Raw genomic sequence first — 15,387 nt, 5'->3', positions numbered from 1 at the left:
CTTGTGTGAGTCATAAAGCTCCAAAGTAGGACAGATTTTTTTTTTGTTTTTTTTTTGTTTTTTTTTAGCCTGAACTCTTTGTACTAACCCGATTTTTTACACACCGCTCCTAATTGTGTGGTTTTTCCCCTCATGCAAAGTCGAGAGTTGTGGATATATATATATATATATCTTTTGATTTTGAATATAGGCCGCTGTATAAAGGACTGAGAGGGCAAATTATTCCATGAAGTTTCAAAGAGAAATACTGTGTTTTTAGTCAATAACACGGCTGTAGTCAGTATTCTTTGTGTAATAATGTTTTGCATGCAAAATTGCCACTTAAATCTTCTGCAACATTACAAAACTGGCCATTTTTCTAATGAGTACTCTGGCTTTATTTATTTTAATGTTTTAGAACATTTCATCTTTGTATTTACTCAGAGCAAGGAAGAACTGACCTGAAAAAACTTTAACAGGTCTGTGTGATTGAATTTACATTAGTCTAATAAAGGTTAACAACCAATACGACGACACAACAGGACTTTTACAGTGAAAATCTATTGACTAAAAGTGCGATTGAGCTGATTATTTATGCTTTACATGCCTGAAAAACAAAATATTCTGTGCAGTAACAAGAAACTTATTGAGGACATTCACCAATGAAAAGCCCAGGGCTTCATTAAGGAAAAATATCATAACTGCTTGTCCTATTTTAAGTTCCAAAGATAGGAAAACACTTTATTTCCGATTTCAACAGGACAACTAAACTCATGGTTGTGTCCTCTCCTGTCTCAGACCTCCTTTCTTATCTTAAGTCTTAAATCTGTGCTCATCCTGTCATGACTGTATCTTTGATTCGAAAGTGCTTATAGGCTGCTCAAGATTGACAAGCGATGATATCAACGATTATCATGGACCAGAAGAAGAAGGTGTTTAATTTGAGCTACAAGAGTCGAAGGAACTAGTCGTGTCATTAGAGGACGTTAATCAAATTCAAAATCAGTTGTTAATTTTTTGAATTATTAATCATTATTATGCAGTCATTAATCAGTTGTCTTGGCAGTCGATATATGAGCAACTCTGCAACTTCAGTGATGCAACACACACAAATTAAATGATAGATCAGTCATTTTTATTTTCTAAAAAGCAGCATGTTATGTATACTGTAGGTTTCATTTTGCTGGAGGACGGTCAGCGACACTGAGGAGACTGGAAAAAAAGAAAAGAAAGAAAGAAATCAAGGTAATTTTTTGTTAAATCAAGAATATGTTTATTGGATTTCATTTCCAAGCAGCACATATTTTCTTTGATGACAAAAAACAATAAGATAGACAACATTTTATATTTTGTATTTTGTATATATTTAATGCAAATGCTAAATCAGACATCAGCAAGGTAACATATCATGAGATGTCTTTAAATCTGAGACAATATTTAATCCCCACCACAGTCATTTCCTTTTATTTGTTCACTGTGATGGAAAAGACACGTGGTAATGGCAGTGTTGGACAGTTACATGTAAGTAGTTCAGTCAGACAACTCTGGATTAAATTTAGCATTTTTATTGAGCATAAATATTTGCATACTGAAGCAGAGCACTGATCGGCGTCAGGCTCTATCTCAATTTATTCATTCCCTGAAAATGATCTTCATGACAGACATTACAGGGAATGAATAGCAGACCCCCAGCTGGGGATCCTAGAAACAGAGCCCACAGGTGGATGCTGGGGAGGTGGTGGGATTTGAGAAGCTTCATTAGCAGCACACAGCAGCGGCAGCAGCAGTGAGAGCAGCAGAACGCAGCAGAGCAGCAGTAGCACCATGCAGCAGCAGAGTAGCAAGGAATGATCAGGTAAGCACAAGGGGTTTAAATTGCCCGCCCTATCAGCTGGGGAGAGCATGTGGCTGATCAGCTGATCAGGATTGGCGCACTTGAGTTGTCTGCCTGAACTAGCTCCGCAGGCTTCTCATCATTTCCGTGTAATTAAACTACAAAATAAATGTAAATGTAATCAGTTACAGTTACTGAGAAAAAATAAGTTGGCTAATTTAATTAATGTGACTATCAAACTGTTGTTCATTACAAAGGGGTTAAATTTAAGTATATTCAGTAAAAGGTTAATATGTAGAATATAACCTATTACATTTCAAAAGTAACCTTCCCAACACTGGGTTGGAAATAATAACGACAGTGTTATATTACTGACAATTTTGTATCGTTACATTTCCCAAAATATGTATTAGATTTTCTAAAAAGTTTCCAAACCAAAAGAGACCGCAGTTGAATGAATGACCCAAATATCTATATATACGTGGTCTGGAAAATTTAAAGTGTCATCATCATACTGTTTGTGTTGCCACTCAGTCATTTTACTGAAGTGTTCATGTTGTTCCCCATTCACTGCTGCACAGACCTAACAACAGTGCTGCTGTCATTTGTGACAGTTATTTTGAATTACGGCAGAGTATATGCCATCCTACTTTAGGAAAATTACAGTTCTTTAATAGCTAAGTGTCATCCTAAACTTGAGAAAAGAGAGGATTTCAGATTTAGGATGTTTCTTAAGGAGACCTCAGGAATGTGTTTGTGGTGTTGCTCATAAGATCATTGAAATAACAACTGATCTTTTTTCTGACAAAGAAGAAGTTACAAGGAGACATTAAAGTCTGAGGCAAGTGAAGGAAAGAATAGAGGAGGACACTTGCAAAGCAACAAAAGCACTGTGGAGGTTGTTACACTTAACTCAGTTAAGTAACATCCAGTGTTGGGCCGATTACAAAATAAATGTAACTGTAACTGACAGTCTCTCCTTGGCTCTGACTTCCCTATGCTCTTTTCTACTTCTTCATCCTACTCCCACTCGTACGGCACTATTACTCCCACTAACAGTCTCAAGCATGTGCATCAGGGATTGTAACATCTGGTCCCAAGATGAACTGTTAAAGTTACTGAGAAAAAAGTAATTAAATTACAAATACTGATCAAAATTACAACAACAAGTTACATCCAAATCTTTTCTTTTCAGTAAAAAGTTTATATGTAGAATAAAACATTCATTCTGTTTCTTTGGATCTTCTCCTGTGCAGTAATACCTTCTTTTGGCATCGTCTATTTCTGAACATTTTTCAGCTTTATTGCCCAGTGTATAACATTTGTTAGAAAAGCAATCAAAAAGTAGTCAAATGTGATACATTGCTTTGATGAAGTAATAAAAATAGATACATGACTTACTATATTTTTAACAGGGTAACTCTGTAACCTATCACATTTCAAAGTAACCTTTCCAACACTGTGAATATCTCAGTGTCTTGACAGACAACTGAACAATGACATCACAATGTACCTCAGAAAGTCTGGCAGCACATAAAGGAGTATGATTTCAGCTGAAACCTCACAAAGGAGGGATAGCATGTAGACTTTCTGGTGGGGATGAATACTTCCCTACAAAGTTTTCAGAGTTGTGCAATGTTGACAGATACTGTGGGAAACGTTCCAGAGGAAATGCAGATTGGACGTGATCCAGAACAACAAAAATAGGAAGTGAGGAGAGAGGAACTTAAAGGCTGCACAGTTTCTATCAGCTCAGTGAGGTACAACAAAGAAAAATGTAGTTTAGAAATATCTGGCACCATATCATCATCTCGGCAGCATATAAAAAAACCCTACAGTCCAAAGGTTCAGTGGTAAAGCTTCGTTCAAAGCATTTTCCAGTGATTTAATTTGCAGCTTTTGCATTGATTATCTCATTTGCACACAAATAAAAACAACATGGACATATTGATGTACTATCTATTCTACATTCCAGCGAAAATAAAGATAATTCTTGATTTACATCATGAGATATATACATTATCAGACATCTCACTCTTGTTTCATTCAGATGCAAGCACATTTAAAATGCCTGAAGTCACACAAATATGCAGTCTGTATCTCTCACATAGCTTATATATCATTCTGAAATCTTCAAACAGTTGGCAGTGTAGGCTGACTGCTACATACAGACATAAATGAAGCTTACATCCTAATAATCGTCTAACTCTACAGAAAATGAGAAGATTAAGTCGTGCCATGCAAAAATAAAGAAAAAAGAAACTTTCACATTGTCAGACATGAATCATTGTTCATCTGATCCATAAGGGATCCACAGATTTCCCTGCTCAATTCAGTTGTATTCGCTGCTCCTAAATCACACTGACCGCTGCTTAATTAATTAGATGGAAGTGGAACAATCACATGTTGCGACTGACAGCTGCTGTTAAGTGTGTCACAAGAGATACAGCTATGACCAGCGTGTTTAAAACAGGGAAAAACACTCGCACTGTTTAGATGTTTAATTAAGGTGATGTGGGAATAAAAACCAACTTGTCTGGAGCACATGAAGATAAGAAGTCACAAAGTGGTTGTTGTTGTGGACGCAGTGTTTGTGACTTTTGGGTTGCTTCCTCTGAGAAAGCATACATGCAATGAAATGATGAGAAGGAAGTGAACCTGCTGACAAAAAATCTCTACAAAAACATTCACTGTCACGGCAATAATAAAAAAAAGAAAAAGTAATAAACACAGAGTTTATAATAAGAAAATAAGAAATGACAAAAAGATTCTCCTTTAGTTAACAGATTATACCTCAAATACATATCAGAAGGAGTGAGAGACAGTACGTGAGGGGGTAACATTTAGGATAAGGTACAGCTTTGGATGCTTTCGCGGTCTGTTGACATGTTTCCTCCTTTCATGTCTGCAGTCGGTGTCATTAGACGTGGCAATTTGTAGTCATGGTCTGCAAAGAAGCAAGTCACATGCTTGCTGCAGCTGCTTGTCTGTCTGGCGAGCAGGCACAACAGGCAAAAAATAGCTGTGAAGGCGACTCTCTGCGACTGTCCAGCGGTTAGAACAAGCAGTGGTACTCTGGCCACGAGCCACAGCTGATAGCGCTTTCCTGATGCTTGTTGATGAGTGATTGATTCACTGATTGATCGGCGGCTTAGGGCGATCAACAAAACTGGTAGTTGTTGGTCTTCATCAGAGGCTGCTCCTCTTCCTCGTGGTCACAAGACTGGTCACAGGGGCCGTCGCAGCACTTGGGCTCGTCACACACTTCACCCTCAGTGACCTGCTGCTGCACATTCTGGTAGATTAGCTGTGGAGAGGCAGCGTTCAGACGATGAGAGTTGATCCAAGAAAGCCAAATCTCAGCTTCATATTAACATTTATAAGTTATTGCATTCAAACACTATATAGGCTGGTCTAAAAAATATCCGTGTATCTCCCCTGGGAACAGCACCCAAGTCAGATTCAATTAATTTGATTTGTTTCACAGCTAAATCTGTTTGTCTGTGAGAATTAAATATAAAAAAGGAGGGTGTCCTGAGGACATTTGGGCTGGAGCATCACATGTTTTTGCTCCATTGGCAGTTCTGGCAAAGCCACAATGGTGTCACTGAACTCTGCTTCAAGTTCACACTAAGGATTCATTTACACTGTGTTAGGCGCTGCTGCAAAAACGCTATTCCTCCCATCCAGAGGTGGGGCTGTGCACATATTCAACTTTTGGAGGAAAGCTGACCTCAAGTTGCGGTGGCAAATCATGAAACCGGCGATCAGACTGCAAGACACCTGCAGTCCACTGGAAGCAAATTTATTTTTCAAAGGATGGTGAAGGCATGACCCACCTTACTCTGCCTCTGATTAGATTACCCTGACATTTTTACCCTAACCAATGAAGGCAACGAGCACTAGCCAATGAGAGGGAGAGTAAGATGTGTCATGCCTTTGCCATCCTAGAAAAGGAAATTAGCCAATAGGAGCAAGTATTACAGCCTCTTTCTAGTGTTTAATATGATAGTGAGGAAAAACAGAAATAACTTATTAACAGCTTGTGAGTACTATCTTACAAAGGTGAGCTCTTGCCTTGGTTGTGTGCGTGATGTGTGTCTTTTGTGGCAATGAACATACTACAGAAGTGATAATCAAAAGGAATTCTACAGATCTTTTAAGCCAACATCAACAAACTCACAGAAGACAAATGGTCTCTGCATTGGGGAGCTTTTTATAGTTGGTCTCCACCCTCCACTCCACCACAAATGGGTCATCTAAGTGACACTCCCTCAGCACCTGATTGTGTGTAGATGCTGCCTTTCTCACCTGTTCGAGCTCAAGTTGGTCCCCAAGTAGTCTTTCGATCATCTGACTGATCTTGCTAAACGTTGGACGCTCTGTCGGCTCCAGATTCCAGCACATCTTCATGATCATGTAGCTGAAACAAAAGTGAATCACACTTACACAACAGATTTGTTTCAGAGACATTTTCTAGACAAGAAAGCCATTGATATATACATTTCAAGGGGGGTTATATCCCAAACTGTGTGTTCCCTTTTTACAGATCAAACTTTGTAAAATCAGGAAACGGTATAAAGCCAAATTGGACAAATAAGAAGAGGTTTATGGAGGTGGTGACGCAGTTTGATGAGAGAGACCCGTTCATAAGCACTCCTGGCCCTCCAGACTCATTTTGCTGCCGTGAAATAGCAGTTACATGGCTTCCTAGCTTTGAGATCATGTGGCTAACAGGCAGAACTGAGGCCTGACACACAGCAGAACAACAGATGATTAGGCCCTGACTCAGATTCAGTCCCCTCTGATTCCACAGTTATTCCGGGTGGTGTGACAGCCACGCCAAATCAGCACACACAGATGTGAAGGCCCTCTGAGATACTAGGAAAAACCACTCTTTTCATTTTCTCATTTTGCCTTGTTAAGTTTGGAGTCTAGGCCTGTTTTGTTTTGAGGTTATAAGATAACCCGAAGCAAGTAAATCAAAATCAGGAATAATGAGAGAGCTTCATGAGGTTACCTCATGTGTCAGTTATTTCAGATGTTAGATAGAGCGGAAGACTGGCTAAGAAAAAAGGGAGCTTTGTTCTGTCATGGTGAACATTTGGGAAGCGTGATATTTGAACCGACCATTGCTGAAGTCAACTTGAGATCAACTGTTTTTATAAAAGAGTCATTATTAAAGCTTTTATCAACTTTAATTTTACTAGTTGCTCCTGCTGTTCCTCAGTGTCTTTCCAGCTGATAAAAAGACAATTCTTCCTATTGACTCAATTGTGAAACCCCTGCTGATAGTCACCTGATACTCCAGTAAAACTCAACTGATAATCAGATGACAGCATTAACATTGGCAGGACGAGTTTAAGTGTTAGTGCTGCAGGGGAAAAAAGCAGCAGTGATCCATCTTTTTATGAAGCAAACTTTATGTTGCTGAGGGACTTACATCTCAGCAGGGGCAAAGTTTGGTTGACACATCTGGTAGCCACGCTTCACCATCTTGTAGAACCTGGAGTCCACAGCCACGCTGGGGTAGGGGCTCTTGCCTAATAGAGAATAATATACAGTAAGTTCAGCAGGCAAATCAGGAAATAAACGTGTGTAATTGTAGTGTGCATATGCACATGCTCTGACCCAAAGAGAAGATCTCCCACAGGAGGATGCCGTAGGACCAGACGTCACTCTGGATGGTGTAGATGCAGTCAAAGATGCTCTCTGGAGCCATCCACTTCACTGGCAGACGGGCCTTCACACACAATGTAAAAAGCACAAGAAGTGTTTTTTTAATATAGTCTGTAACTTGATTTAAGTGATGCAAACGTCAGCTCTATTCCGGCTTACATTGCCCTTCACCACGTAGTTGGAGTCATTCATGATGTCACGCGCCAGGCCAAAGTCACATATCTTGGCCTCTCTGCGATCGGTCAAGAGGACATTCCTTGCAGCCACGTCTCTGTGAATACACTGCGCACACACAAATACAAATACACACACACACACACACACAATTTGTCTCTGGTTGTAGTCTCACACATCAAAAGACAATAACATTACTGACTGGAGTGTATCCAAATGTAGCATGAAGAAGTATGGGCAAAAACATTGACAAACTATGACGATGAGTAAATATGGAGAGTGTAATTGGGAAATACCCCTCATAGCCCCCTCATGAATGATTTCACACCCTGTATTCATCATATTCTATAAAAAGCAGTACTTTTTCATGCAGATTTGGTTGCTTTTTTCCTCAAATGCAGTTTGTTGTTTGGGTAATTCCTAGGGACAACACAGCAGCTAATGCTGTAAATTCTCACAGCAACATTATCTTTTTCACATCCTTTAAAGTGGTAAAATCACTCACGTTCTTGGCAGCAAGAAACTCAAGGCCCTGGGCCACTTGGTAGGAGAATCTCAGCAAGTCATCAATGTCCAGAGGCCAGTCACCAGTCTCACTGCACACACAGTCTGGACAAGAATCAGACGGGAGTTATGTTAGTAACACCCAGAGTCAATAAAGCAAAGAGGATTTCATTAGCGTGCTCCTGCTTGATGACTAAAGTTCTGTGAACATAAACTGGGATTGGGTGAGGGAGCTTTTCACCTGGAGATGATTCTGTATTTGGCAGCTGGCTGGGTCTCATCTCTAAGTAGCTGCTTGAAGTTGTGCTAGAGATCCCGCTGTCACTGTTGAGTGGAGAAAAACAAGAGGAGAAGGACAGAGCGGGAAGTTAGAGATTTAAAGTATCTCACAAATCCTTCATCATCAGACTGCATGTGTTCAGTTGACAGACCTTCTGATGAACTGTTTCTGACTGCAGATGTTCTTGTAGTCATTACAGTCCTCCGTAATATTGGGAATGTTCATAACAAAATTCTCAAACGTCTCTGCCTTCTGGCGAAGGAAGTTCAGGAGATCGCCGAGGCTGCAGTACTCTGTGATCACAAGCACTGGCCCTGATGAGGAGACAGACGCATCATGTTACAACCCTTTCAACAAAGAAAACCAGGTTGCATGCAAATTACTAGAGTTTCCACGGACTAGGCGGCTTTCATAACCATGTGTTTACAGTATCCTGCTTTAATCCGAGACAAACACAAGATGCTGTCTGACCTCCATAGGTGCACGCTCCCAGGAGATTGACGATGTTCTTGTGGTGTCCCAGGTGACTCAGGATCTTCAGCTCTGACATCAGAGCTTCCCTCTCATCTGAATGAGCACTGGCTGCAGAGACACAACGCACATTGTCGTCATATTATCATCCTACATGATCATGCACAGCAAATGATTTAGGATCACACTAAGTGACATTTTCTTTGGCACATTTTCATTCACCAGTCACGCTTACGTAAAAGCAAACTCTCCATTTAATCTAACATCTTTACATGTGCTCACCTTTTAACATCTTCACAGCTACGCGCAACACATCGTCATCCTTTCCCAGGCCATAGGCTGTGGCCTCAACGACCTTTCCGAAAGCTCCTGCACCCAGGATCTTACCTGGTTGGACAGAAAAATACAGCAACAAAGCGTGTTATTTACAGTCACATTTCAGATCATTTTCTTTTTCTATTCTTTTCTTATTCTATTTCTCTTGAGCACTAAATAATTGTTTCAAAAGTGTTTAAGAATGAGTCCATCTGAATTTATCTCAATTTAGGATTACATGGTGCAGACCTAGCTTCAGCTTGTCTCTTGGGAACTCCCACTTCTCATTGTAAGGCAGCTGAGTGGGGTCAATAAACGTGTAGTTGTTTCCATCTCTTGCTTCAATGATCTGCCAACGGATCTCATACCTGGGTTTCTGAAGATGAAAATGGGAGCAAAAAGGAGGTAAACAACTTCGGCAAGAACACACTGCATCTAAGTAGCCCTTCTTCTGTGGAAATAATTTAATGTCTAAATAACAGAGGTTGTTTTGCAAGTCTTAACATTTAAGTCCTGAGTCAAGTTTCAAGTCCTAAACTTTGAGTTTCAAGTCATGAACAAGTGCTCTTCACCAAAAGTAATGCACTCATTTTTTGTTAAAACAAGTCTGATGAAAAGTTACTTAGTGATTTAGCTAACATTAGCTTAGCATTAGCTCCCTGACGATGTTCATATTAGTCTCGACTCAGCCAACAATTCTTCTTGCAACTTCAAAAGTCAAACAAAGTAGGAAGTTGTTGCATCATTTGCCATTTTCATCCTGCACATTTTGCATACTGTTAACTGTTATTTGTTGATCACCAGTGCGTGCATGGTTGTTCTGCGTTAACAAAAGTAACCTACTGTATGGGGTCATTCTTTCCAACTAGTGCACAGTAATATTAGTTCTTCAAGTTTCTCTCCTGTGACATGAATGAGTGGTGTTGGTGATAGTTGGAGGAAGGTATCAAGCGTTTCAAATCAAAAAGCTCAAGTCCAAGTGAAGTCACAAGTCATTGGTGTTAAAGTCAAAGTCAGTAAGTACACCTTACCTGCTTATATTTGTATAACAGAAAAACCAGAAGCAGGAGGAGGATGGTCAGGATGCCTGCTGCTCCAGTCAAGGTGGAAGTGAAGAGTTTGTCTGCACAATCAGAAAGAGATCAATATTTACTTATTAGTTAACTTGAATTGACTGACTGTGTGTCATGCATCTGATGTTTTGTAACGTCCCTCTGTGGATTTTGTTTACTGTTTGCAACGTTGAGCTCCACAAAAGGAAACAACAAAGTCACACAGTTTAATAACAACTACAAAGGGATCTGCTGACCATGACAACACACTGTCATAAACATTAGATTTGGTTTGAGCGCCATGTGACTGAGCGACGGCGAACTGGGAAGTACAGCACTTGTGATCACATCTGGAAAAATCAACAAATGATAATCAAATGATGCTCACCGGAAACCTCCATGGCAAATGTGTCGCTGCTGACGCCGACGAGGTTGAAGGCCACACACTCGACTGTCATCCTGCGGCTCGAGGGCCCCACGGTGAGGACGCTCTCCACCTCCACGGCCCCGTACTCCTCCCTCTGGATCTCCACTGTGGGAGCCTGGAGAGGGATGGCCATCTGCAGCCCTGAGGTGTTCTCATTGCACCTGCCTCGTTGCAAAACACATACAGTCAGACAGAAGCCACACTGAAAGTTGTGGTTCAATGGCTTCAATTTGAAGCACAACACCAAACTTAACGATGTTTTTCTGACTTCTGTTCTCTGTGCAGTGATACTCACGTAGGCCGTATCCCAAGACACTGGTACCAGATGATTCTGGGAGCAGGATAGCCAAATGAAGTGCAAGTGAGTGTGGTTATGTTTTCCCATCTCACCACAGCAACAGGTCTCTCTGCCAGTGAGGAGAAAAATATTGTAAAGAAAGCAAGGATCAGATTTTAACGAAACATTTCTCTTTCACTTGAGATAACGTAACCATGCCGCAACTCCATGAACATATTTACTGATTTGATTTCTGTTTACTGTGTCACTTACGATACATTTGGACTTGGAATGTGATGGATGCATTGGTCAAGTTGTTCTTGGCGTAGAAGGTGTATTGTCCCTGCTCCTGCGCATTCATTCTCTTCAGCTGCAGAGAAGCATGGTATCTGAAAAAAATAAACCCAAAAAGTTCTTTCTTTAAACTCAGAAAAAGAGGAATCAGGGGTGACTAATTCTGGATTCAGACAGTTCCGATGTATCATCGCTGAATACGTCGCCAAATTAAAAAGAGAACGCCACTCTTCCCTTTAGCATGACCTGAGGAAATATAATGACCTTGGTGTTCCCTGTCAAATTCACACAAAATGCACCGACAGCATATTTTAAATCCAGAGTAGCTTCCCCTTCCTGTAGTACACTTTTTTAAATGTAAACTGTGCTGACATGTGAGAGTGATAAAATAGAGCAATCAGAGACCACTACAGAGAGTCCTCTCCTTTGTCACCAGCTCTCAGCCTCTGTGTTGTACCTGTTGTTGTAGATGATGAGCTTGTGCTCCTGTGTGGACGTGTTCGGAGATGTTGGGGTGTGCCATCTGTGCTCTGTAATGCTGGGGTACGCCTCGATGAGCACGTTAAGCTCCAGATCTTCTCCCTCGTTCACCTCCACTGAAAGACCCTTGTGGGCCAGTTTAGGGGACAGCTGGGGCAGCAGCCTGATGTAGGCCTTGTCTGTTGAGAAGAATTAAAACAGTTTGTTTTTAGTAGTTGATTAGGCTTTTTTTTAATGTGAGACGTAGCAAGAGAGATTGCTTCTGTGGCTCACCTACAACCAGCAGGTATGTTGTTGAACTGTTCACCCCTGCTTCATTTGTGCCTGTGCAGGAAATGTTTCCTGTGTCTGCAAGATCCACAGCAGGGATGGTCAGTATGCTTTGAATGTCCAAGCGATTTTCTCCGCTGGAGCGAACCCGCTCCTCTATCAAAGGTTTCTGAAGACAAGAAGAGTGAATAAAATCAGAGTTAAGAATATGATAATAATCAAGAAAACCCCCAAAGTGCCTCATACTGACCGATTTGGTGGTGTATTTCCAGGTGACGTTGTAGTTGAAGTTGGGGTTGTGTGTTGTGCAGCGAATCTTGAGTTCCTCCCCGACAATGCGCACATATTCCTCTGTCTCCAGGAGGACATATGGTGGGAAACGAAGCTCTAGAAAAGAGACAATCACACATGAGTATCAAACTTGATGCATGCATCACTTCAAATGACTCTCAAACAGCTTTCATCCCAAACAGCCAAGTGGCCTCACTCTGAATGACGTTGATGGAAAAGGCCTTGGAGGTCTTCTCCACTCCGTTGATCCTCGCTGTGCAGACATAGTCGGCGTTGAAGCTGGGGTGGAGCTTGTGGATGAGAATACCTCGGTGCCGGTAAACTGTGAAGTTCATCCCAGGGGGCACAGAGGTGCCGTTGTCCATGCGGAGGCCCAGGTCTGTGGCTTCTGGGTCAGTCAACAGGCAGGGCAGCAGGTAATCCTCACCCTCCTTCTTCACCACCCGCAGGGATGTGCTGCTGGTCCAGAACACACGGTTTGGATCTGATTAAAAAAAAAGGGATGAAGGCAATTCATTAGGTCATAGAACAATTGTATAATGAGACTTGCACTAATAAACAACCATAGGGAAGTATAACCAGTGTGGACAGTGTGATCCATCCAAGCACTTACAACTCAACATTAGGAAGCTTGTCCTACAGTCCTTATCAGTCCGAGCTCACCTTTTACGTACACATGCACTGAGGAGGTCAGGTGCTGTAGCCCAGCCGCTGTGTAATAACACTTGTATGTCCCAGTGAATTCTGCAGAGGGACGTTCCACCTTCAAGGTGCGGGCTTTCCCGTTGCCCCTGGACACATAGCGTCTGTGTTTGGCTAGCCTCGTTTGCCAGTTTACAGGCCCGTCACCTTCACATCTCAGATCCAGGGGGGTCCCAGGTCTGACCACCACCTCAGAACTCCCCACCACCTTTGAGTTGAACTTAATCAGTGGACGCCTCCATTCTGCTGAGAAGGAAAATATGAATACATTTATTGATATTTTAGGCAATGGAAACACAATGTTAGATCAAATGAATCAAACTGGACTTTGCTGGTGAAGTTCTCAGAGAGTATTTTGTGTTCAGGTCAAGACTTTGTTTCTGTTTTGGTCATTTAAAAAAAGAAAAACGGAGAAGCTCAGAGCTGTCTCGCCTGCACCATGATTCAGATCTATTTTAGAAGTAATCCCATGAATTCAGGAAACAGATTGAGGGCTTGGAGCCTGATAACATCCCTCAATCCCTCTCACTTCTGCTTTTTTTCCAATGTTGCTATCTTAACACTGGAGAAACAGTAAATATGAAAAGCCTCACATCTGCTTCATTGTATTTTTACTTCGGCCCTCATGTTAAACACCAAATATAAGAGAAGATACACAGAATTTCAAGTATGGATAAGGGATTAACGTATTTGGGGCATCTTTGAGGAAGCTCATGAAGCCCGTAACCCTGAGGGAGTGCTGTTTTAGTGCTGATGAACAATGATCTCTTTGATGACTTTGTTGAGGATTTGGAAGTTGTAGAAACTCTGGGCAATTCATTCAATTATAGATTGTTTTTATTTTTTGGGTTGGACCTTTCTTGTAAAAACACTGTGGAGACTGACATGTCTTTCCCGTCAATCCTGTCGTTTTCTCAGTAAGTGCTCAGTCTACACTTTCGGTAAAGGTTATAATAGTTTCCATTTAGAGGTTTGCGCTGTATTTTTTGAAGCTTGAAGCAGAACTGAGATTCCATGTTCAGCATTTTTGTTTCTATACACCACAACACACAAGATAATGTGGGAATGAAATACACTTTGAGACCAATCAGCGTTTCAGGTCGGGAAACCTCCTGATTGTCGGTGTGAACAGTCGCCGTTCCTGTTCAATCATCTAAATGAACTATTCATCCAACCTCATAATGACCCCAATCACACCTCATCCAGTAATCCACCAGGAAGCAAAACTAATTCATTCAGCCATAATTAAACCAAATAAACAGATGCTTTATGTGCTCTGATGCAAATACATGAAATTGTAATTTGATGCTTGGCGGGTGATATTCATTTACTATGTGCTGTTCAGAGCCAAACCAAACTGCAAAAAAAAAAAAATAGAGAAAAAGAGCGTGTGTTAGATCTCAGATGGAGCAGTGTTTCCCAGCTCATCTGAACTGACCACGAGTTTATGCCATGAAATGTACGATAAAACCATTAGAGCGGAATACACGAGAAGTCATGTTTGAGAATGCATTTTTAGAGGATTGTATAGTTGGTCAGTAGTAATATGTCCTTTATAGAGTATATTTGATTGTGATTTGATTTGAGTTTAAAAATCTTTTAGAGCTTTTAAAACATTAAATTCTGCATATTATTAGACTTTACATCTGTCAAATCAATATGAAAATGATGAAGAATATCACTTCTGTCATTGTTTTAGTGAAAACAAGACACTAAACAAGACACTTAATGCACCGCAGCTGTAGATGTAGCAGTCAGTGTTTGTCAGGCCTTACCTGAAGCAGCGGAGGCCACAATCCCCAGCAGCAGAGCAAGGTAGGACTGCATCCTGGATCAACTCCAAACCTGCAGTTTGAATGTTGATGCGTACGTGTGCCACAGAACACTCTTCTTTTGATCTGTGGTGTTCGAGAAAGAAATGAGAACCACCTCTTAAGTTGTGCTATCACTCATCCCCCTCATCAACTTCTCTTTTCTAACTGGTCAGAGAAGCTTTGCCCGTAAACACGAATCTCTGCTGAGGAACAATCTATTCAACTGTGATGTTTGTCTTCTTGAGTATACATTAAAATCAGAAAACAGACTAACAAATACTTTAAGGAAGCATTTCCTGATTACAGTTAGGAAACTGATAAGTCACTTCTCAAAATACAGCTTTATGGAAGCTCACTCGTTTATTTCAAATGTGCTCACCTGCTGATGTCTTCAGGTGAAAGAGAGGTATAATCACTTCCCTGGGTCGGATGTTTCCAGCATCCAAAGCTGACATACGAGTCCCTTCCTCCTGCTGTGTTTGTCTCTGCCCTTCTTCTCCTTCTGCTTGTTTACAGTGTCTTCACCACAGAAGTCACACAGCAA

The 15,387-nt window shown here is 41.1% G+C and overlaps 1 protein-coding gene across 2 annotated transcripts; it reads right to left on the bottom strand.

The window, feature by feature from the left end:
* Window positions 1-1,361: 1,361 nt before the first annotated feature.
* On the bottom strand, window positions 1,362-15,387 carry csf1ra (colony stimulating factor 1 receptor, a). 2 transcript variants are annotated; one of them, XM_050042740.1, is made up of 22 exons: window positions 15,223-15,387; window positions 14,805-14,927; window positions 12,991-13,275; window positions 12,524-12,811; window positions 12,287-12,423; window positions 12,040-12,205; window positions 11,744-11,945; window positions 11,266-11,381; window positions 11,011-11,122; window positions 10,677-10,876; window positions 10,268-10,359; window positions 9,486-9,612; window positions 9,204-9,308; window positions 8,922-9,032; window positions 8,602-8,764; window positions 8,412-8,494; window positions 8,172-8,275; window positions 7,652-7,774; window positions 7,445-7,556; window positions 7,257-7,356; window positions 6,125-6,236; window positions 1,362-5,120 (listed from the first exon to the last, which is right to left on the bottom strand). In XM_050042740.1, exons 2-22 carry the CDS (start codon window positions 14,854-14,856, stop codon window positions 4,974-4,976), a joined length of 2,937 nt encoding a protein of 978 aa, XP_049898697.1. In that variant the 5' UTR covers window positions 14,857-14,927; window positions 15,223-15,387; the 3' UTR covers window positions 1,362-4,973. The 2 variants fall into 2 exon arrangements, with proteins under 2 accessions (XP_049898697.1, XP_049898698.1); XM_050042741.1 differs by having other exon boundaries at window positions 12,991-13,272.

The sequence above is a fragment of the Epinephelus moara genome, chromosome 4 (assembly GCF_006386435.1).
Source record: "Epinephelus moara isolate mb chromosome 4, YSFRI_EMoa_1.0, whole genome shotgun sequence".
NCBI classification, from domain to species: domain Eukaryota; kingdom Metazoa; phylum Chordata; class Actinopteri; order Perciformes; family Serranidae; genus Epinephelus; species Epinephelus moara.
The sequence above is the reverse complement of the archived record's forward strand: the minus strand, read 5'-3'. Positions and strand labels throughout refer to the sequence as shown.